Source organism: Nipponia nippon, unplaced genomic scaffold (assembly GCF_047370975.1).
Source record: "Nipponia nippon isolate SJK-2023a ecotype South Korea unplaced genomic scaffold, ASM4737097v1 scaffold_9, whole genome shotgun sequence".
Taxonomy (NCBI): Eukaryota; Metazoa; Chordata; class Aves; order Pelecaniformes; family Threskiornithidae; genus Nipponia; species Nipponia nippon.
Genome location: NW_028262413.1, coordinates 8045872 through 8069720, shown reverse-complemented (window position 1 = coordinate 8069720; position 23849 = coordinate 8045872). Strand labels below are relative to the sequence as shown.

General features: G+C 46.4%; 1 protein-coding gene and 1 long non-coding RNA gene across 9 annotated transcripts in view; one reads left to right on the top strand and one right to left on the bottom strand.

Moving 5' to 3' along the window:
* Nucleotides 1–5655: 5655 nt before the first annotated feature.
* Nucleotides 5656–22978, bottom strand: LOC148050081 (uncharacterized). 3 transcript variants are annotated; one of them, XR_015701592.1, is made up of 7 exons: nucleotides 22838–22978; nucleotides 16776–21815; nucleotides 16587–16712; nucleotides 13332–13502; nucleotides 12106–12238; nucleotides 11264–11414; nucleotides 5656–5719 (listed from the first exon to the last, which is right to left on the bottom strand). It is a non-coding gene; the product is annotated as an uncharacterized LOC148050081 (long non-coding RNA). The 3 variants fall into 3 exon arrangements; XR_015701591.1 differs by lacking the exon at nucleotides 5656–5719 and having other exon boundaries at nucleotides 8388–11414; XR_015701593.1 differs by lacking the exon at nucleotides 5656–5719 and having other exon boundaries at nucleotides 8388–11414; nucleotides 13332–13498.
* Nucleotides 22131–23849, top strand: part of ADAMTS9 (ADAM metallopeptidase with thrombospondin type 1 motif 9) — an 87501-nt gene continuing 85782 nt past the window's right edge. For 5 of the 6 annotated variants that reach the window (XR_015701590.1, XM_087745048.1, XM_087745047.1 and 2 more), the window contains exons 1-2: nucleotides 22131–22674; nucleotides 22792–23174. Coding sequence is in view for 5 of the 6 variants with exons in the window: in XM_087745048.1 (XP_087601174.1) it covers nucleotides 22581–22674; nucleotides 22792–23174 (477 nt within the window). In the remaining variant the exon portion in view is untranslated. The remainder of the gene's footprint in view (nucleotides 22675–22791; nucleotides 23175–23849) is intronic. The other variant, XM_087745050.1, reaches the window with a different exon arrangement.

Below are 23849 nucleotides of genomic sequence, written 5' to 3'. Positions count from 1 at the left end.
AATAACTAATTCTTCAATATTAATTTCCACTTCAAGTATTTACATTTGCTTGCTTTCCCTCCCTTGTCCTCTTCCATTCCCTCCCCCTACCAAAATTTACTTATATTTCCCAGGGAATATATGTGGTTTAGAGTAATGTAAAACAAATGATGGATTGAGTGTATTTGCAATGGCCTTTGAAAACTGTCCCAGTGTCCAAAGACTGCTCAGTTTTATTCCTCTAAGTGTTCTGTGCTTACTGCTGCAACATGTCATCTACACAGCCAGGAAGTTGTACAAGAAATACATGATTCAAGCCAACAGGATAAAATCCAACTGATCTTTTAGCCAGCTTTTGAAATGAATAGAATTTTCTGACCCAGAACTCCAGAAATTAATATTAACTGAGTAGTCAAACACAGATGGTCCATATGAAGTTTTCTGTGTAACTTCTAATTTGACACGTGAAATGTTTTATATCATTTTAAAATATACCGAGATTTCGAGCACTGTGTTATTTAAGGAAGCACATATTGTTGCAGGGGAATAAGAACTTTGTGAGAAGCTCTTGGTTTTAGAAGACAGCTAGGTTTGAACAGCTTTCAGAACTTGTGTAATACAGTTATTGAGTTAATATTCCAGCCTAATCTATGGACGTACCAGCAGTGAGATATTCTGAAACTGCAGATTGTAAAATCTGCTCAGTTTGAAGATGTCTTACAAACTTAAACAATTTGATGTTTGGATTTGTTGAAGACAGGATGGCTGCTAATGCTTTTGCAAACTCAGGTCTGTAGTCAGGCATCAAGCTGTTCAACGTGAAGCTAGGGATGTGGGCCAGGGCTCTTGCTGGTAATGGTGCTGACTCAATACCAGAAAGTAAACTTGTGTGTACAGACCTCTCCAAAGGGAGGGGGAAGGCTCATGTCACCTTGTGCCTGAGCCCCCTCTGGCCTGCTCCGCTGAGCACACATATCTTCTGCTCAAGCTAAAGATGCCTGATTTTTGGCAAGCACTGTACGTGCAACTCCATGAAATGGGAGCCCACCATTTAATAGTGATGCACTGGACACCTGCAAGGCGTTCTGAAAACTTTGGTTGCTCTGAAGCCCTAAACTCTAAAGTAGTGGGAACCTTTCCTTTGGCTTCAGCAGATGTCTCCCACAAGTATGCAACAAAATGTCTGTCTTGATATTAGCAGTAGTTTTTAGGTTACGAAATAGCCGAAGGTCAGAACTTCATTTTCTCCCGAGCATGATGCTGAATGAACAATAGATGACTAACTTTTATTTGGTATTTGCAGTCACTGATTGCACTCCCTCAAGATATTCTCACAATCGCTTATTCTTCCAGTTCCGCCTAATAAAGTGGCTGGGGTTTGGTAAACAGCTGGAGAGAAAGGGGTGTGGGAGGTAAAAACACTGTAAAACTGAGGTAGGTGAGATGTTCTCCTGGTGAGTATATGAAGGAAGGAAAGACGCTGAGTTCCTGGAGCTCTGGGCATCACCCTCCCTGTGAGAGGATTGTGAAATAATGCATATTTTGGACATTTGGTTGCTAATGTTCAGAGCAGAATTATATCCTAGTTCTAAGTTTTTTGCCAGCAGATGAAGCTTGCTTACTGAAGTCTAGAAAGCGGAATGGTCCTGTTCACACTCACCTTCAGAGGAGATACTTGGGGCTGTTTGTTGGACAAAGACTCCCCACTGTGCGTGGTGAATAGGGGCTCCCCTTGCCGTTGTGGGGTAAACCACTGACCCTTGTCCCCAGGGTGCAGGGGAATAATGCTGCCTGGACAACTTCACCAAATTCCTCCCACTCGGGCTATGGCTCTCCTCTCCTCTGCCTCCTGGCTTTCCTGTACAGCAAGATCAGATGGAGAGCCATCAGGAGACTGCTGACACTAATTCAGAGCAAGCCTAACAATTTCTCCTCCTCAGCTTTGCCAAGACAACCATCTCTGCTGTGGAGAGCCAAGGTGGGAATTTCTTCTTTCTTCACTTGATCAAAGCAGTCAAATTACATCCTTTTGGAGCTTTACATATTAGCATCGCATAACATCTCTTCTCTTAACTAGTCCAGCAATTCATTATCCATCCAAATGGAACCTGGCAGCGATTTCTGTATTCAGGTTTTTTTGGATCAGTAATTATATCTGTTGTCGGTCCAGAAAATGTCAGCTTTCATCTGTCCTCTCCCTTGCATGGAGCTTTTCCTTTTAAATGAACATTTTTGTTTAAATATTTAAACATTTATTTATTTAAGTAGCAAACTGATGCATCCTCTGCTCATGTCAGATTTCACTAGGCTGCATTTCTCTGGCTTTGCTTTGTTGTCTTATGGCTCAACAGATAACATATTAATGGCCTGTAAGAAAGCCCAGCATCCTGGGGAGAAAATGGACTATGAATGGATTTCTTGATGGTCCTTAACTTGGAAACGTTACTCAGAAACATGTTGTGACTCTGATGGAACAAATACAGCTGCTTCTTTGCATGTACTGCATCCACAGGGAAAGATCTTCCATGGTCACTTGTCTTGTATCAAAAGGTGCTGGTGTTTCCTACAGGAACACTAAGCCCTGTGTTTATTAGTCCAATAAATGGCTGTCATTTAATGCTCCCACCAGTTCTCCTAGTAATTACAATCAGCATGCTGTGCGTCAGTGATGGTTTGTGAACTTGCTTCAGTAACTTCCGAGGAGTCATCAGTAGAGTTGACACAGCTGAAGCAGACAAGTCAAACTACAATCACATAGTTTTGTTGGGTTTTTTTAAGCCTGGTTTCCTAAAGAGATGATTTCCACTATCACACTGTAAGTCAGACTTTACATCTGACTATGTTGCTAAGTTTCATCCAAATTTGACAGACAGCTAGATATGTCAGCAATAGTAAGATAAGCAACTGAGGAAAGGAGAGATTAAATTCATGCCCCCAGTCAGGAACAAAAGTTGCCCTGTAATCTCAAGTAAATCTCCAGATCCCACAAACTACTCGTAGAAAAAGTATTTCCGCTATCAATCTGATTTGATTTTGTGTGTTGCTACCCAGAAACTGGCCCAACCCTGAGCCAGGGAGCCAAAGGAAACAAGGCTTTTGCAGCTTCTGTTGCTTACAGATTGGCTTCTTGTTAAACACTTTCCTAACTTCACCATCAGATGTGTGTCAGCTTTTGGTTTTTTGTTTTAAATACACAAAGATGGTTTTTCCATTAAATGTTGCGCAGCTGTCCTGGGAGGTATGTTTCCAGTACTTCCTTTACTAATAATTCTTGAGCACAGGAGGGAAACAGAATCTGAGAGCAGAGGGCACAGAAAGCTTTCTTGCGTTAGATGGGATGGCAACCTGAGAACATCTCTGGTGTGGGACAGAGGCTTGTATAAGATGAAAATGCAATTGTGCCAGATTCATATGACATGGTGTGATGTCTCCATGATCCCAGAGCTCTGCCTGGGACATTGATGTTTGGACTGCAATGGTCTTCTGATGAATGCTGATAAAACAGTGAGTTTCTCCCAGACATCAGGCGTGGTGGGGAACAAACGGGGGCTGTCTTTCAGCTCTGGGGTTTTGGTAGACCCTCATGACCAACTGAACAGCCTGTCATTGCTCAAAAAAGGTGTTGGAGCTGAACCCCACTTTCAGGTCTGAAGCTTTCCTCCAAGTCTGCGTGACCATTTGTTGCTATGTGTAAAAGGAGGAAAGCAATGTATAGGAAGCAATGATGCTATATAGGTTCTAGGTAGCATTGCCTAACATGAGGACAATGGTTCTGATGATAAATATTTCATAGGTCATTCATGTCTGGTAAAGGTGAGAAGCAATACATTCAACTCTTCATATTCCTTCTTCTTCCTTCCTTTTTTCATCTGACTTAGTTGTTGGAGCACCTTACTCTCCTGATCCTTCCTGATGAGGGAAGAAATCACTGGTTTTGCCATTTTCTAAATACAAAGAGCTGAGGCAGGGAAAACTACATCTCTCGAAGCAAATTAGGAGCGAAAGAGGCACACAGAGCAATTCTCAAAATTCTCCCCAGATGTCCAGCTCCCCTTGGCACCAGGCATTAAAGAAATTCCTATAAGTTTTCTGTCTGCATCTTTGCAAACCTAAATCCCCCTGAACATCTGGCACTAAATCATCTACCCATGGTTACAGAAGGAATTTGAAGTATCACAGGGAACTGATCCTTCTTCAGCAACAAAAACGGTGTTTAATTGCTGTCCTTTCCATCTCGTGTCGTGCATTCTGGAGAGTTTGCCACCTTGAACTGGGCACGTTTCAGCTGCCACATTGCTTGTTGAGGGAAACTCCCAAACTGCTTTGCATCAGGAATAAGTGTGTATATATATATATAAGTACATATAAGTGTGTGTGTGTATATATAAAAATATACATAGTGTGTGTACGCATGTGTGTCTATACAAAATATATTTACAGTATCAAGAAAATAAGAAATGAGGGAGCTTCTAAGATTCCTGATTCTCCTCCAGAGGAGAATTATGCCTGTTGCTAGTGGCTCCTGAAAACATTTGAAGTACAAATGCTAGGTTGCACTACATTCCTCCTAAAACTTCAAGGTGGTAAATGAACACTAATAAATTCTGAGTAGCTTTTTTTTTTTTTCAACATGTTTAATTTTTCCAGTAAACTCCCTCCCACCAGAAGCTCAGCTGGGACTGCTTACTTAAATTTATTTTGCTTAAAACAGGAACTGAGCCTTAAAACCATTATTAGTAAACAGTTTATTTTTTACTGTGAGGCATCTAATGTAATTCATGAGTTGTTGTCCATTTAATTAAAGACACTCACCTTTCCAGCTGTTTCTCTAATCAGCCTAATCCAAAGCCAATAAATTCAATAGGTGCTTTGCCAGTAACGTCAGGGACTTTGGTGCAGGGACAAGCACTTTCAGGGCTCCTTTCCTTGTCACCGCAGATGTTACTGGGTCCTGCTGGAGCTGATTTGCAGAGGCCCTGAGACATGCTTGAACTTCTGAGGACTCTGCCTCTTCAGCAGCAGATTGTCCAAGGTGGGGGCTACCATGCCTGGCAAACACGGTGGGCCCATCTCTCCTTTTTATTTTTTTCTTATTCTCCTTGAATTCAAAAGTGGACCAGTGAGAAATTAAAGTAACTTAGCCTCAGCTATCCTAGAAGAGCAAGTCTGCCATTGACGTAGCCAGCAACTTGCTCGATGACCCTTCAAGCTAACACATATACAAGATCATTTCCTATGAAATGGAGTGGGATGTCTCAGGCAGCTGGCTGGAGAGTGGAGCCTGTCTGTGACTATTACCTATAGCAGGGAAGAAAAAAAAAAAAAAAAATCTCATTTTCAGTCCTTTCTACAGCTGGCTGTCTGTGAGCCTCCTGAGTTCAGGAGTAACTAAATGAGTTCACAGAAAATAATTCTGCTGAGGGCTATGAAATACAAATACAAAGACGCCACCCTGACTCCAGAAATCACCCGTGAAGTTTGTTAGAGAGGCTTCAGGAGAAATGAGATGGGAAACAGAAGATAAAGGTAGCTGGAAATGGCTGGGTTGGTAAAAGTCACCCCACTTTCAGTGACCTGCAAAAGAGGGGAAAGTGAGTTAGCCTTTGTTTATAGACATGTGCTAAAGATGCGCATTTTTCTTCTCTGCATCTCACCTTTAATTGACTTCTATTCCCAGTTCTCCTATGCTCCAGTGGCATCTGTGACGTGATTCAAACAGGGGTGAGAGAGCCTGTGATGTCTGCAGATAGGAGAAACCAAGGCATGTCAATAATGACAGGTAGCTAGGTATTCTTCTGAAATAATGCAGAATATGCCCAACTGACTCTCTCTGTGATCTGCTCTAACTTTGTCAGGCACCAGAAAGCTGCCTTGATCCTGTGTTTATGTGTGCAGGGCAGACAGAAAAGGGATTAAATGCTCATTCTGCAATGTTTTTTCAAGCATCTGAGCCATCTCTGCTGACCAAGTAGCTGCACTTTAGTGACTGTATCATCTGCATGGTGACATCAGCAGTGGTTTACCATTAGATAACACTTCTCAGAAAGGGAAATTTAATCTATTGGATTACTTTTCCTAGTAATTGGGGGAAAAAATACAAACAGGGAAGCTTTGCAAGGCCAGAGTTTGTTTTTACTTATGACATCCTTTAAAACAAAGGTTAACTATCTCATCAGACAAGTCCTTGTAGGGCTAAGGTTCAAAACTGAAAGTAACAGCCCGGCAGAAGTGTGCTAATAGTAGACATGAGTGAGAGTTGTATAGCAAGTCAGGGGCTATGGTAAACCTGAATTGTTATGAGAATCCATGAGGGCTTGGGTGGGGGCTATTTTGGGTTATTTTGTCACTTTCTGAATTTTTAATGTTAGTATTGCAGTCAGTCCGGTTGAGTGGTTTGTTTCTTTGTTTATTCTTTATGAACCCTATAACAGAAAACCTTTTTAGGTTGGAGAGAGCTGGAAGAGAAGGATGAAGGCAGCCTGGGAGGCTGTCCCCAGCCCCTCCGTTCTCGGAGGCTGATTTTCTCCCTGCCACTTGACTCCGTTTGGGATTTTTTTTTTCCCTTTGCAGCCCCGTGCAGGGGCCATTCCTGTGAGGCAGGATCACTAACAAAAGCCTGAAGGGCTGTGTTGGGCCCAGGGACTTGCTTTGCAGAACGGCCCCTTCATGTACTGCAGCAAAACTGGAGCTGGTGCCACTTGACTGAATCGGGTCCCGCATTTGTGGATTTAACTTCATTTTCTGCTACGGGCCTCCTGGTATGTAAGAAAGCAAATTCAAGCATGCCACTGTGTTCACTGAGGCAGCAAACTTGGGGGGGGGAGAAAATTCCCTTCCTTCTGCAGTTCATGGTGTTCTTCTAAACTATTTATAAATAGGTCTACTGTAGCCAGTGTTTGCATTTGGACGGCTTCACTGTTCTCATTTTCAAGGCTTCTCTCAGATCTGAAAGTAAAGGTCGGGTTGACTCCCCTCATTTGAAATAAAGAGGGGAAGAAAGTTAACCCTGTAGGCAGGTGGCTCTAATGCAGTAACTCCCGGGAACATGAGTGAGTCCTCTCTTGTGTGCAGTAGGAGCAGAGCTCCGAGCCCGCTCTCCTTTAGCTCCGTTTTCATTTCCCTGCCCTCTTCATTAGCTGATGATAGTTCTAACTTCTTCATTAGCTGATGATAGTTCTAACTTCCTGCATCCTTTTAAAGAGATCCCCCTGCACATCATCTGGGATTCATGAAATGCAGAGATCTGGTAAGCAGCACAAATCACACGCTTCTGGCCCACACTTGCCAGAAGCCCTGGATAAGTTTTCAGCTGAGTTTATACTTGACCTCCCTCCACTCTACAGGGGAATAATATATGGCTCCATTTGCTCCAGAAAAACTTGCACCAAAACCCAACAATCTATTTTGTGAAGGATTATTTTTTGCTGATTGAGAGGTGTTTGGAGATGACAGGCATCTGATCTCATCTTAAGCCTTAAATTGCAGTAAATCCTGTATTTATTTACTTTTTACTTCAACCAAATAGGACATTATCCTGCCTTTGAGTTAACGCTTTCAATGCTTGCCTTAGCTGAGTGCTGCATGCCAAAGGCATTATAATCTACTGCCACCGGACAAGGAACAGCACAGAGCCACCAAGTCATGTATGAAACAGCTAAAACACTAAATAGGATTACGTGGCTCATAAGACACAGAGAATCAGTACCAGCCTGCTAAGCAGTCTTTAAGTTGTACTACATATACGTAACAATCCTTTTGCTTCTGGATGGGGCAATTGAAGGACAGGTAAAACACTGTGAAACAGCCTGAGATACTGCGTTGTGTGTATGGGCACAGGATGCGATGCCTCATCATCTTCCAAATGATGATGTTGGCATCCAAAGGCTGGGAGTAAGAAAGGTCTCGGTGGATATTTTCTTGAGGTCACAAACTATATCTGAATGAAGAAAACATGGCTTTGAATAAGGGTGTGCAAAAATTAACTTCTGAAATGGAAAACACTCATTTCCTTTTATCCTTTTTTAAATTTTTTGTTAAATAATCAAGAGCATCTTACCCTCCTGTATCCACAGGACCTGGCTAGCAGCCTTCTTCAGAAAAGACTATCTTTGACTCATGGCACATTTACTTTGGGATGGGTTACTAATAAATAGAAGTTTCTAGGTGTTCTGAATGTGGGGAATGTATGTGGTAGGTTGGTACATTATGAACATAAACAAAGAAGACTTATAAGACTAGATATTGGTTTATTGCCTATTTAAGACTTTGAGATGAAATGTTTGTATAAAAGAAGGTACATTATCCCAAGACAGTGATTTTATTTCTGCTATTACTACCACAGTGTTACAAAGACCCAAATGGTCTCTGTAAACTCTCTGCTCTGACTGAGCTATGAATTAAGGCCAAGATTAACTTCTTTCAGTACGTCCCAATCACTGAGACAAGGCACTTGCCTTCAAAGACGCGTCCTGGGCAATACAGCTAGAGGTGGTCTGATCAATAATAGAGCTAGTTCATATGCGTTTTTACTGATGTGTTTTACTTTTTTTTTTCACCCAATGCTAATGTATGCAGGTGTAATTTCTTTTAGCACAGAAGCACTAAAAAATTAATTGCCGCTATTCTCCTTGGATGTCTTCAGCTGCTCCTTGTTCTGAACATCCCACGGGCTCTGAAGGATGGTTTCTGTGCAGGCAGTAGCTTTTACGCTGGCAAATAAGTATTCATCCTCTGTTTAGAAATCTAATTTTCTTCCCTTATTTGTTGTGGGAAAAACTGCATGGCATTCTTGTCACAGAATTCCTTTTCTAGTTTTCCTGTGGTTTGCACCCTCGCAATCTCTGCAATTATCTTTGGCACAGCAATTATTATTGTACCAGCTGTAATTCTTGCAATAGGTGATCCTAATGAAACATTGCTAGGTGTTTTGTGGAATTCCAGCACTGGTGAGTACGGACCCCACCAGAGCTTTTGTTATGGACTTTTGCTAATTTGTTTGGGTGTGCACATGAAGGCTTTGATGTGATTTACCTCACACGCTATAGCAAAGTGAATTGCTAAAATTATTTACCCCTGAACTGTGATCTTTTATCTAGAAAAGTACAGTTTATGGCAGGTGTTTAGGGATGTGTTTCTGCACAGTGTGTTTTTCAATTGCTTGGCACCTCAGTTGAATGGCACAGGTTTTAGTTTTATACATCACTGAAAAAAGCAAACTTATAAAGCACTGTTCATGAGAACTATCTCTATTTCAACAACTGTTTTAATTATTACAAAATCATTTATTTTAATATATTGTAATTTCAAATTTAATTTTTGTAGATCTATTTCAATTATAGAGACTAGAGATATATATATATATTCATTGAGACCTTAAAAGTTGAATTTGCTTTTATATTTCTTCCATTTACATTGATTAAATGTCATACACTAAATAATTCCATACCCATTAACATATGATTTGCCCACTAGTAATTACTTTGTCATCCTTACTTCCTCAGGCTATTTTCAACTTTAAGCCACTGTTAATCCATGACCTTAGTGCTTTTGTCTCCAGGCCTGAATTATATAAGTATTATGGAACAAGGATTGAAATGAACTACTCTTGGCTTTATTGTACAATTACAGTCAGCTGATTGGCTTTTCTATTTCCACTAACTAAAATAATAGAGTAAATTTAATTCCTTTATGAAAGGATCATAAGAAATTTTTTTTCGCAGTGTGGCAAGGCCAAATAAGAAATATTTCTAAGGGGAAAATAAAAATGGAGGAAAATAGCAACTATCTGCTTTTCTGGGTTTTCAGGATTTCTGCCAAGTGGACACAAAGACGACTGAAGCAGGATTGTACCCTGCACTCTGCAGCGGCCACTGCAATGGTAGTTGAATAAAATCCGCTGAGAGGAAAAAAAAAAAAAAAAGCACTTTGGTCATGGAGCTGAAATGGAAAAGTAGGTGCCTTTAAAGGACCTTTTTGTAGCATGTCTCCTCAAACTCCTCCTCCCTCCATGAGACTACCCAAAAAGCAGAACACCTGTTGAATGTCAGGTTTCTTTTTGGATGCAGGAGCGCAGCATCATATAGCATGGTCATGTCCCTAACAGGCTGGGCAGTTTGCTATTGCTCCTGTTCCAGGCAAGCCGACTGATTCTCATTTGAAATGCTATCTCTAAGCGGCTTTTGTTCAATTCCCTACTTTCATGAAAGGTTATAATCAAAAGGCCAGACTTTTGGAAGAGTTTGGCTCCCTTATATGATACTGGTTTCCAAGTCATGTAAATAAGGGGTCACATTTTCCAAAGAGAGTACTGCCCCACTGTCAGTGCTGTGAGAAATCTGCTTTGCAGCTCCATGGCTGTGTTTAGGGGGAAACATTGCTGACAGGCTGAGTCAGTGGCCCAAATTCTCTTCCCTTTATCCATATAACCACATGAAAGCTAGTGCCTCCTATCCACAGAGCGTGCATGAATAATTTGCTTGGCATGGGACTGGAGCTAGCTAGCACAATAACTATGCTTTTGTAGGCTCCATATGTCCCTTGCCTTGGAGCTTTTCAAATGATACAAAACTCTGGTACTGTGACTAAAATGAGAAAAGCCTGGGCAATGACTTCAGAAGCAATTGGGAGTGACCTAAAGCTCATGAAAGGACTCTTGGCTTCAATGGATATTGACCCAAGTCCATAAGAGTTACGTCTAGACCCAATGGAGATCCTGGAATGACCCCAGTAGTCTGCAAAGGGATTGGTTTTTCCAATCAGTGCAAGGGAGTCCTAATTTCCAAACACTTCAGAAACACCAGATTCTTTAACTATATTTCTCGAAATATGCTCAAGAAATATGTGTGCGCACACATTGCCTATCCCTCTCCTCCTCTATGCACTGAACATTTTTGGTGTAGGAGTGTTCAGTAACGGAAGCGTAAACCTTCTGTTTACATCTATAAACAAGATAAGGTACAAATTGCTGCAATACAAACTTCCTTGCTCTGGCCCTCCACTGACCTCAGCTATAAACGACAAGGAGCCTCCTTTCTCACAGTTGCAGGAGACTTCAGCCTCTAGGACAAAGTTTAAACCAGCAAATGTGCTTGCAAAATCTTCTGTGTGAATTTTTCCAACTGCCAAGCTACTCATACGCCAGCCGGGGCCAGGGGGCTCATGGCTGTGGCATGAAGGCCAGGCACTGCTGTACCCACGCTTGCAGGGTACTCCAGACACCTCCGACTGCAGGGTGAGGCAGTTGCATTTGCACCTATTTCCTGAAATCAAGAAATGAGCTACGTACACTTTTGCCAAAGGGCTTGGATAGAGAAGTGCACGCTTGTACCGCATTTCAGACTGACAGCAGACATCCATGTCACTGTATCACACGCTCATGTCTTCTCCTGGAAGCTCTTTGCTGGGTCACATAAATTGGTTGCAAAATATCGAAGATTCTGCCAAGTAAACGCAAGTATAATTAGATTTGAAAGCTACTCATGCATTGTCTTATTTTTATAGATTTCAATGGATGCAGAAAGAGAGAGATCTGTCGATGAGAGCTGGTTTCTAAGCACGGGAACCCAATTCCTTGGTGACCTGGACAGATGAGACATGGCCTGAAGGAAGGACACAAGGATAGGGCTGGGGCATGAGAAAAGTCTTCGGGGATGGGGCAGAAAAGTGAAAGGGACTTCTGTCCTTGACAGCTGTAATTATAGCTCCATGCACTGAAAGATCTCACAGCCCTTTCTGCTAAAAGCTCACAGCCATAGGCAATCCTAGTCCAGCTGCACATGCATGCCACTGAGACTATGGTGGGGCTTTTTTTCATCAGAATTTGTTAATCTGGGATTTTCACAGCCATGTCTGTTCTGGGGGCTCAGTGGAAGCTATCACGCTTGGTATCAGTGTCAGACCTTAGGGCAGTGCAAGGTCAAGCTTTTCAGCACCAACGCTACATTTGCAAAAGGGTGAGAGTGATGATGATGTTTGTATCTCCCCCAGGCAGGACTTGGGTCCCTCTCCTCCTGGAGCAGCTCAGCAGAGGGGCAGCCAATGGCAGATCCCCAGAAGATGGACTGGTGCTCAGGTGAGGTGCTGCTGTGAGCTTACCTTGTTCTTACCCTCCCACCATTGAATGCTCACCATTGGCATGCCCTGGAGATGGCATGAAATGGCCCCAATAGGGCAGCAGTTCTTATATGTTTAAGCAATGCAGAACCTCTTCTTTCATTCCTTCTGCTGTGCAGCGGGTTGCAGGAGTGTGGCTCAGGCAGAGCTGCAAGAAAGAAGGGCCATGGTGACAGTTCTTGGTCAGAGCTGTTATGAGGCTGCCAAAGCAGCAGAGAGGTTGTAACCCTGGATCTCTCCTGGTGCTCTCAGTAGAAGCATGTCAAGTCTTGAAAACTGCTGACTCCTGGCCCAGAGGCCTTTTTTCTGTTCATAGTGGTGTTCAAAAAAAATGTCATGCAGTCAATTAGATACTGCTGCTCTAAACCAGGTGGTTTTATATATACATAACCAGGGCTATAAAATTACATTCTCACTGTTCAGAGGGGTTAATTCATTCATAGAATCAAACAGGATAAGCATGCATTTGTTTTAATGAGTCCAGTACTACACATCTGTTCTGGAGGGGGTACCCTTTTGGCTCTTAGGGTGTTTGGTTGACCCATGGGTGCTGGGAGATGCCAGCATGGCTCACAAGCTACGATGGGTCTAAGATTCTCAGCCATGGGCCAGCATCTGCCTGTCCTGGTGTTGCGTGAACACAGTCGTCCACCTTGGTAGATGAAATAGCCAGATTTGGACAATCCTCTGGTTTGAATATAGGCTTTGAGTTACAAAGAGCTGTGGGCAGGAACCTGCTATGAAAACAGTACAGAGAAACAACGCTGCTGCTATGTACCAGTTTTCCCTCTCCCTGTAACAAATGCCACTCTTAGCTGGCGGGCTAGCGTGGAGTAACGCATTAACTGAGTGTGATAAGGCAGGGGAACTCTGATACCAGCTCCATTTTCAGTCCTGTGTTTGTTCTGCAGCTAGCACAAAGGGGTCTTGGTCCCTCAGTAGGCCCTGTCATGTCAAAACAATGTCAGTTAAGTCAATAAATCCATTCATGTTACAGTCATTTCCAAGTCATGCTTCCTCCCTTTAAAAATTCTGGATGGAAATGTTAGGGATATTTAAGAATTAAGCTAATAAAACATGGGGAGAAAACGTGGAAACAGCTGGCTCACAAACATGAGCCTGATTCCCATCACCAACATTCAGTAATGTTATTTATATTCTAGTGTATGCAGAAAGTAGAGAGGCCTGAAAAATATGACATATATATCCCAATATACATGCATCATAGGACGGGAAATTACCTCCTTAGCAGAGCTGCCATATCTTCAGGCATACAAGATGTGCTGTCCGTGTGCGCATCTTCTCAGCTCTGCCATGCACCTGCAGGTGATGAGGAGCTCCAGCGGGGTCGTGGTTATCAGGAAGGCCCAAATGGTCCAAATCCTCTAATTACATCTGGATAACACTTCTGGCTGGGAAAGAAATGTCATGCCCTCAAACTGGGTATATGGGAGCTCTGTTCCTGGTGTCATCAAATTCAGCCCCTGATATTATAGGTAATAGTGCTATAATCCTTATTGCAAACTGATCACACTTTGTTTTAGAAGTAAGTTGGGTGTGTGAAAACAACATCCATATTACTGGCAGATTGCTAGCTAACTCTTTCAGCCTTACTGCTTATTCCTACTGGCATCCTTATGGATCCTATCCCAACTCATCCCTCCTTGTAACCAAAAGACAAAGTAAGGTTTGGTTTAAAAGTCTCAGGAATTTTGAGGACTGATCCATGGGGTTTTGTGCTTAGAGTTGACAAAATTAGCTGCTTACTTCATTGACTGAAAACAAAAAAAATACCTGCTTGTGCAATGAATAATTCATCAGTGAAAGAAAGTGTTGCAAGATACTGTTTGGGATGAAAACTGCTTAATGTTAGTCTCCACGAATCAAGCTGCTACCTATAAAGTTAAAGGGATTCCTGCTGGCTGTCCTCTCTTCAGGAAAAAAACTAAGACAAAAAAAACCCTCCTCTTAACACTGCCTGCATTTAGAAACAGCCTACATTTTAAGTAATTAAAACTGATGATCCTGGCAAACATTCACCTCCAAAGAAATAGTCTATTGTAAACGTAAATTCTCAAGATCCTTCCAGGCATACCAGCACAACTCTCTCCTAAAAATTCTTCCCAAGCCATCTGGTGCCTTATCTTTGTAGCCAAGCCATACAATAACATTAAAAGAGGATTGTTGCTAGCAGGCTTTAGTCTCAGGACTACAGATTCCCTTGGAAGTATCACAGCTAGCTCTGAACCCGTCAGCCGGGCAGCTCTGGCTGTGTGAATACTCCACGGCTTTCTATCATGACCCAAAACATCCAGCTGTGGTTCTTTGGGGAAGATCCCTTCCTCATGTGGTTCGCAAAGGGAGTGAAGGAGTTACAGGGAGAAGCTGGAGACGCTGTGTACTCCCAAACAGGGATTTACACTCCATTAATTCTCTCTACAGCAGCCCAGCCTGAGTGGCATGACATGAATGTAGTTAGGAAGGCTGCAGCCAATTCACATCATTCAGGTAGCTCTCCCCACACCTGCGAGAGGAACGTATGGTTTCCAGGTTTGCTCCTGCACAGCCTTTGCCATCAAAAAAAGGTATTTAGTGAGTGAGAAGGCAGGAAGGCATGGAGCAGAGATGGCTGGTGGAAACAGCTGGGAAGGAGAGGACAACTCTGTTTCAGCTTTGCAGATCATCCAGAGTTTGCTCTCCCTTTGTTGCATCCCACTACTTCTGAGCCTGTTTCTTAACATCTCGCCTAACTCCTTCATGTAAAAAACAATGAATTCCCACTGTTAAGTGCCCTATTTTGGTTGCACAAGCAGAGCTTGACAGTGAAGTTAAGCAACAAAGCCAAGGCTGCAGGCACCTGACAGCAAAGCAATGATCCAGGCACAAACTGGAGCAAGGGATCCTGTGTTAGCTGTGCCCAGCTGCTCACGCGGGACGATAGCCATCATGAGAAAGAGGCAGGTTGTTGCTGACTGTAGAGCTGAAAATAGAACAGGCTCACTGCTTGCTCATCCAGGGCAAATACAACATGATTGGGGAGAAACTGAATCTCCTTTTTGGATTTTTGTCACACGTTCATATGCTGATTCTCTACTGCCTAAGCATCCCTGGTCCGTTCCTTATCAATGCTGGTTTTGGAGGAAATGAGGAGACTGGGTGCAAGGGTGTAGGAGCATGTGTAGGAGAGCTCCTTCCTCGGCACACCTCAGACTCAGCAAGTTGGAGACTTGCTGGAAGTTGCATCTGCACTATCACATTTAAGCAGCGTGGACAGGCTGGAGGGGGTCCAGAGAAGGGCCACCAAGATGATCAAGGGTCTGGGAAGCCTGCCATATGAGGATAGACTGAGAGAGCTGGGCTTGTTCAGCCTTGAGAAAAGGAGGCTTAGAGGTGATCTCATCACCATGTACCAGTACTTAAGGGGAGCTACAAAGAAGATGGAGACTCCCTTTTTACAAGGAGTCACGTGGTGAGGACAAGCGGTAACGGGTACAAGTCACGCCCAGGGAGATTCCGATTGGACACGAGAGGTAAATTTTTCACAATGAGAACAGTCAATCATTGGAATAATCTCCCCAGGGAAGTGGTTGACTCTGCTATGCTGAGCACGTTTAAGACTTAGCTGGTGATGGTGCTGGGCCGTCTCGTCTAGATTGTGCTAGAAAGGTTGGACCAGATGATCCTTGAGGTCCCTTCCAACCTGGTATTCTATGATTCTTATTCCTTTAGCAGCCGAGGGAGCAATCCCCCATCACTGCTCTGGTCTGGTGCACCTCCTGGCTGTAGTAACAATGTGATGCCAGCAGTTGTACTGAGCGATGGAGCTACCATTAGATTATCTTCTCTCTCCCTGTGCCAGTCCATGCTGGCAACCCTCAGCTACCTGGGCAGCGTTTCAAAATGCTCTGGTTTTTGGTGATGCACCTTAGGGTGCAGAGCCATTTTTCAAAGTTGGAGAAATGTTTTTTCAAGCGGTTGCATCTTGGTAATGAAATACTGCGTGGTATATATGCTTGTCAGGTAGATATTAACGAGCATGATGTGATGCTGTGAAATAGCTCCTGGAAATGACCGAGGCCCCAATTCTGCACTTCTGCAAGTCAGCGGAAGTTTTGTTGATGAATTTTGACAGGAGCTGGATTAGGCCTAAAACTTTCCCATTTTTTAGCCATTGACAATTTTTTGGATGGTTTTATAACTGGTATAGACTTCCTACCACTGTACAAATACATCATCATTGCAAACACTTCACCCAGGGAGATGTCTGCTTTTAGCTGGCTACCTTGTGACACCCATAGGGAAATCAAACAGTTGAGGGAAAAAGAACTTGGTATCTGTAAAGCTGCTTAGCTTTTTTCTCCTACTCTAATGGATATTTGTATTTTATTATCTTTGGAGACGATCTACTATTTGGGGAAGGAATGAAAACAACCCTCCTAAAATAGAGTTTTACAGTTTAATGATTCCTGTGCTGAAATATTACATTGTACACTTACCCTGCATGCACGTTTGAGTGGGAGGGTAGAACTGATCACAGGGTCAGAGCTCCACAACTCTGTGTCCTTTGCCAAAGTGACCATCTCAGTCTCCTCTTCACAAGGTGATGGCGATACCTCGCAGAGCTGTTATGATAATTAGTTTATATGAATAAAAGTACATGGCTCGAGGGGTAAAGCTTTTTGTACCTGCAGAACTTCCAACATTCCCACGTTGCCTTTCGGTGTGGGATTACAGAACATCTGCTCTGTTTAGTCCTCCTAGTATTACTGTTAACGTTTTGGCAAAGGCACCTGGAACACAGCATAGATGCACATGTACATAATATCACAAGTCAAAAGGAGTGTATGCAGGTCCTGTTTGATTTATAGCGTGTCAAACACAAAAGGTAAACCAATATAATGTTAGCTTGATGGCTTAATTTGCACAAAAATGGGAAGATCCAAATGAAGTGCTTCTCAGCTACTTTAGGACCTGGCCCAGATTGCCACTTGTAGTAAAAGGGATAGGGGATGGGGTCCATAAATGCTTGTTAAGCCAAAGAAACTGCCAGGCTGCAGTGCGACCCAGAAGTTGGGCTACTTTGAGCATGCATTTTCCACAAGGCAGATAAGAGGTGTAAGCAAAAGGAGCAGTGTGCGAAGGGTCTGTGGCAATGCTGGGAGCCGGGGAGGGGCGAGCTGGAACCAGCAGTTTTAAGTGGAAAGCCTTAAGGGGTCATTATGTCCATCCGTGCTGACCTGAAGCCGAAAATCCCACACATTTGCAGCGTCTACGTGGGCTTTGCTGTTCCTCCCACCCAGTCCCTAGTTCCTACTCATGTATCTGTTTTCCAGGGTCAAAGTTGTTTCTAAGGCAAACTGAGAGCCAGTTTTCTTGCATGTGAGCGGAGCAATAAGAGAGACTTGTTTGCTTTTCCTCTTTCACCTTCTGTTCCCACATGGCGATTCCCCACCCAGGCAAGGAGCAGGGGTGATGCCTGCAAGGACAGGGTTATACTTGTATTTCCACTGCACCCAGCTTGCACTTCCGTGCAGAGGGATGGCTCCACAGGATACAGCTCCCGCTGCAATGCACTGGGTGGGAAGACATTTGAGTTGCACAGTTCGACCCAGGACCAAGCTGAAGGACATTTGGGTATTATTTGCTTGGGTGACCTTGGATTAGTCACTTCAACGTGCACATCTCGGTATTCAGGGGACTGGGATGGGACCAAGAGTTGAGTTCTCTGCAGCATCCAAGCGCATCATTTCACATCTCCTTCTGCCACCAGCCCTAAAATGGGGACCAGGATGCAGGCCTGCAGAGGGCAAGTTGTGACAGCAGTGATAGAAGTGCTGTGCTGCTATCACTGTGAATTGGAGGTACCACTTTCCAGCCCTCTGTGGGTTGGAGGAGCGAACTCCAAAGCAACCGAGCAATTCAGACCTCGATGGCAGCAGCACGCTATGCAGGGCATGGCTCAGGGTAAGAAGAGAGCCCCACGGAGAAAGCAGGAGCTTAAATGGCTACTGTAGATGAGTTAAACTGTGTATTTAAATCCTTTTAACCAGGACCAAAACAGTTAGCTTGGCACAGATAACAAGTTTGAAAATTGAGTATACACCAAAAACCTGCAAGTCTCAGCCCCTTCAAACAAACGGGAAAGGCTTAAAACAACTTAAAAATCCAGCCTTGACACAACTGCTGAAAACGTTCCTTTAAAGAGAAGCCTTTATGCGAGCAGAATAGCTTCCCAAACTGAGAAAGGCAGCACAGAGCAGTATCCTTGTTACAAGCATAGGCAGATGAGCAAGAGAGGCTGAAATCCAGCCAGCAAGCAATCGTCTGTTTGAAGGGAATGAAATCTTTCACTTTCTGACCACACGGATTAGACACAAGGAGAAAATGTTTGCTGTCTTCGGTTATCTTGTGGCACTGAAGAGCAACCATCAAAGGGAAACAGTCTGCCTTCTGGGATAATCGTTGGGCAAGTGAGTGGATGCAGCAGATAAAAGAAGATGACGCTTACCCGGAGAGGCCGAGCGGCAAAGAACAAAGATTAGTGACTGGGGATTGCCCTCACCTATGGGAAAAGGAAACGGTAACGAGGGTGAAAAGCAGTGCAAAAACCGCAGGAAATTTGGGCTCCTTGAGTGCATTCTTGCAGTGGTGTGCACTGCCTTACATTTCCCACTGAAGTTTTGCTGTTGTGGTCAAGTTCTCATTTTGTAGTTTATAGAAGAGGCATTTGCAGCTCAACTTTGGCAGTATTTACGTAGGCAAAATTCCCAGTGTTTTAAGGGGATTTTTCCATGGGTAGGTATGGGCTCTTAGGGGTTACTTTTGACTGGGTGAGGACTTGGAGTCTGCACAATTACCATACCGTAAGTATTAATAGATCCTTCCTAATAGGAAAGTTATTTGAATTTAAGATTGTAGCTTAGCTTCTCTAAACTCCATGTAACCTATTACGCTAGAGCCTTCCTTCTGCACTTCCTAATCTCCAGCTGTAAAGATTCAAAATGCTGCACAACATACAACTTTTCTGTATCTCAATGGAAACGGCATTGTAAGTAGGTAATGCCATGCTCTTAGAACATATTTAGTGCCCTTGCAAAGCCAGGATTTTGTCCTGGGAGCACTTCTGTCCACTCCCAACTCTGCCCCATAATTGAGACCTAATTAGTCCCTCCATGGGTCAGCTCCCGTCTTCTGAAAGATGGAGGGGTTTTGTTTCTTGCCTGCCCTCATGTCTGTATGTGCTAAGGTTTCAGATCAGCGAGCGAGCCTGTGTGGATGCTCCTCTACAAGACGGCCTCGCTCCATTCAGCTCAGCACCAAAATGAAAAAGGTCCAACCTACCCAAGTCACAGGTATGTGCTGCCACTTCTCACCCCGTGCTGGCTCCTGAGCATCTTTGAACCCCACCCCAGAGCCAAATTAACTGGTTACCTTGTAGAAAACTAACCAAGCAAAAAAAGCAAAGCTTTGATAGGCTTTCCTGCGTCAGTGGGCTGAACAGGAGCAAGGCAGCTCCCGCCAGCACCAGACCCGGCACAAGGGGATGCTGAGGCTGGGAGTGGTGGGATGCAGGGTGCTTGTGAAACGGGGACAGCAGCTGCCCTGGGGCACTCTGCAACCCAGATAAAACAGCAGCAGAACTGTTTCTCAACACCATCCTTGATGGGAGGATGAGGAGATGAGCGAAGGTGGCTGCACCCCTCTCCCCCAGGACACTGGCAGGACTAGCTCCACGTAAGCCTCCTCCCCTCCCCTCTGACTCAGCTCTAATGCTATGCTCAGCTTTTCACTCTCTCCTTCCTCAGGCAACTGGGTTCGCTTTTCTTCACTCTCCCTTTGCTGACCGGCAGCTTGATATCGCTCAACACACCCAACTGGCAGCACCGGCTCACCCCGGCACTCCTGGGATACGTGTCTGCATCCACCTAAGTGCAGGATACAGCCTCCCCCTTCCCTTCTGGGGCCGTATCCCAAGCTCAAGCACCCCACATCCCTCTCCCCATGAAGTCCGAAAGGTTTGGGGCACACATGGAAATTGTGGGGAGGTGCTGGAAGACCATCAGGGTTCAGTAACACACAGGGTGCTCCCGCTAGCCCCATGGAGCGGCACCACAGCTCAGGGAGCAGATATTGCTCTGGCTACGAGTTAAGCCGTTTATTTGATGATGAGACAGAGAAAGCCCAAAGAATCGGAGCAAGAAAACACCCCTGGGGGGAAGCCTGGGCTGCTATGTGATGATGTTACGAGATTCCTCTTTTTGTTCATCCAGCAGCCAAGGACCTTGGTGGCTTTTCCGACTCAATCAGGACACAATTCAGTGTGGGATGGGTGGGGATGCCACGCTCTCTCATGCCGAGCCAGGAAAGGCCATGCAAGCCAGAGGTTTGTGTGGAAGCCCCAGCAGGCTTTGCAGATTGAAGTTATTTTAGAATAGCTTGGTCTTTCTCCTCTTCTGGGGATTTCTTTCTCAATGTGTGTGCATGAGCAAGCAATTAGCTGCTAGGATAGGAAGATGTTACTGTGCAGGCCCTTTGCAGCATTAAAAGCAAATCTGGTCCAGGTTCGCTCATAAATAGGTGAGTGCATGGAGATGCGACCACATTTGGTTATTGGGAAGAGCCGCTCCTGGCGGTAGATGACACCTACCAGGATGGGCACGTCACTGCCCCTACACACCCACAATGGAAGCAAGGAGACGCCTCTGCTCCCCAGAACTGGGGGACATCAGGCAGCCGTGGCTGTGCTCACACCAGCCCGAAGGCTTCTAAGGCTGAGAAGACCCAACGCCGTTGTCGGAGCTGACAGCACGCAAGGCAACTCAAGCCTGGAAGCAGCCCGGCTTTGCCAAGCCCCAGAAGCCAGTATGGGTGAGTTATCTTCTTGTAAGCATCCTAGATTTAAATTAACCATGGTTTATAAGCATGGGCACAATGCCAGGCTGGGAGGTTTTGTGCCATTACGCCTTGCCCTAAAGGTGTGCTGACTTGGGAGGTTCCTGCACTGTCCTCAGCTGAGGGCCGCCCAGCCCTGGCCAGCCGGCCGCAGAGTTAGACACATGGCTTTGCAGGTGATGCTTTGCTTACTTTGACTTTTATATTCATTGTACAAATTTAATAATTTACTGCTAATGGTTGAGGTTTGTAAGGCTTCACCAGTTAGTTCAGAAGAGCCAGGAGGTGCTATTCTGCCCAGAAGTGGATTCTGAATGGATTTTTTTTTTTTTTTTAAAAAAGCTTTCCGTTTCTCCAGAAAATGCTGGTATTTCTGGTCTTTGTCCCAAAGTTGAGCGAAGAAAGTATAGAACTTTGAAATTTTCTATGGAAGTGTAAATCTGAACTTCCAACCATCTATTTTCTTTTGCCTTGCCTACAGGCTTTAAATTTCATTGCATCTTTCCCCATTTTGAAAAAAATAACCAACAAAACCAAGGGTCTGGGTTTTGGTTTGCGGAAGGGTAGAAGACAATGCTTAATTACGTTTAGTTTTAAAGGATGTCTTAAATTTTTTATAGAAAACTTCCAAACTGCAAAACAAAACAAAATAAACTCAGATAAGAAAATAATCTTCCTTTTCTTTCAGGGTGCCTGAAAACCGCACAACGTAAAAATAACCCTAAACGAAAGTTGTTCTAAGCGCTTCACATCTGAGAAATGCAGAGGAAAACAACTGCTGTAAGAAGTGTCACACGGGGGGGATTCTTCAATCGTCGGTGCGCTTCTTCGAGCTGTCTTAAAAAAAGAAGGAAAAACATCAATTATGTAAGAAAACTGGGCTTTCCTCCCGGTGAGTGACAAAGTGGCTCTTCCCCCCGGGGCCTGGCAGATCAGGCAGCAGCCGGTGCCGCTCTGCCCGGGCCACTTTGCGTTTTTAAAACCACTTTGCCAAGGAGCCGGCGGGGAGCGGCTGCGGGCGCCCGGGCCCCGGGGGTGCGGGGCCGCGGCTCGGCCCCCCCCGCCCAGCCACAGCGAGGGCTTTTCTTGGCGAAAACCTGCGATTCCGGCATTCCTCGGGAATGAAAGAAAGTGACATGTTGGAAGTGCGGGGGGGGGGGGGGGGGGGGAGGAAGGGCTGTCCCTGCTCCTGCAGGGCGGGATCTTTTCTCCTGCTTGATCTATGGAGCCCGCCCCCTTAAATTGGCTCCCGGGAGCGCCCCGTCCACCAGCCCGACGGGGGGAGAGGCGGAAAGCGAGGGAGCGCAGGCAGGCAGGCGGGCGGGCGGCCGGCTCCCCCGTCCCGGCCCGTCGGTCCCGGCCCGTCCGCCCCCGCGCACCATGCGCGGCCCCCGGCGCCCCGCGCCCCGCCGGCCCGCCCGCCCCTAACGCCGCCCGGCTCCAGCGCCTTCCCCCGGCAGCGCACCGGGGGGCGGGGAGGGGGGAGAAAGGGGGCGGAAAAAAAAAAAGGGGGGGGGAAAGGGAGGAAAAAGAGGGAGGAAAAGAGCCCGAGGAAAGCGGGGGAAGGCTGCTCTCCTCTGAGGACAGCGCGCAGCACCATGCAGCTGGCGCCGCTGGCGCTGGCACTCACCACGCTCTTCATCGACGGCTTGAAGATAGGAGCGAGGAGGCAGAAGCTGCACCCCAGGCAAGGTAAGGGGGTGCTCGGGGAGGGGGGGCGGGAAGCCGGGGGGGTGCTGGGCTGCCGCCCCCCGGGGGTGGGGGGCTCGGCCTCCCCGCTCAGGGGCATGTGCTTCCCTTCCCTTGCAGCCAAGCTGCTGGAGAAGCTCAGCGAGTACGAGATCGTGACTCCTACCCGGGTGAATGAGTTTGGCGAGCCCTTCCCCATCGATGTCCACTTCAGGCGGCGGCGGCGGAGCACCGGCGCTGCCCCCGACGCCTGGACGGCCGCCGCCTCCCCCAAGGCGCACTACAGGCTCTCCGCCTTCGGGCAGCAGTTCCTCTTCAACCTGACGGCCAGCTCGGCCTTCATCGCCCCGCTCTTCACCGTCAGCCTCCTGGGCGAGCCCGCCGCCGACCAGCGGCGCCTCTACGCCGAGGCGGCCGACGCCGACGTGAAGCACTGCTTCTACCGGGGGCACGTCAACGCCCGCCCGCGGCACACCGCCGTCATCAGCCTCTGCTCCGGGATGGTGAGACCCGCGTCCCGCTCCCCGCTCCGGCCCCGGCCCCGCCGGGCGCCCGGCGGCGCCGCGCCGGGGCGGAAGCGCGGAGGAGGAGGAGGAGGAGGAGCAGGGCGAGGGAGGTGGGCAGAGGGAGGGGGGCGGCCTCTTCCCCCCGCCCCCCGGCTGCGGGATGGGGCTGGCGGCTCCGGCTCGCCCTGGTCGGGGCTTTCTCCCACCCCGCTTTTATTATTCCGTCGGGTTCCGGCAGCGGGGTGACCCCCTCCTGCTCCGCGGGTTTTGGGGGAAAAAGTGCCACCCAGCGGCACCCCGGGGGGCAGGTCAGCGGGCGCAGACGCCGGGCATGGCCACCTGCCTGCCCCGGGGTGCCGACGGGGGCTGCGAAGGGATGACTGGGGGCTCCCCAGCTCCGTCCTGTACCCCGGGCAGGGGCATGGCCCGAGGAGAGGTGAAGGCAGGCATCCCGGTGCCCTTCTATGCAGGGGTATATCGGCAAGGGGAGGAGCAGAAGCTCCCAGCAGGGCTGACCCTTCTGTCTGCCCTGGTGCCTTCCAGCACCCCGGAGTGCCCGTCCCAGATGCTCCCCTGGGAGATGTCTGCTGGCCTCCACCTGGTCCAGGAGCTCTCCTGGGTGAGCATGTTCACCCAGGCTGGTGCACGTGTGTGTGGCCAGGCAGGCCTCCC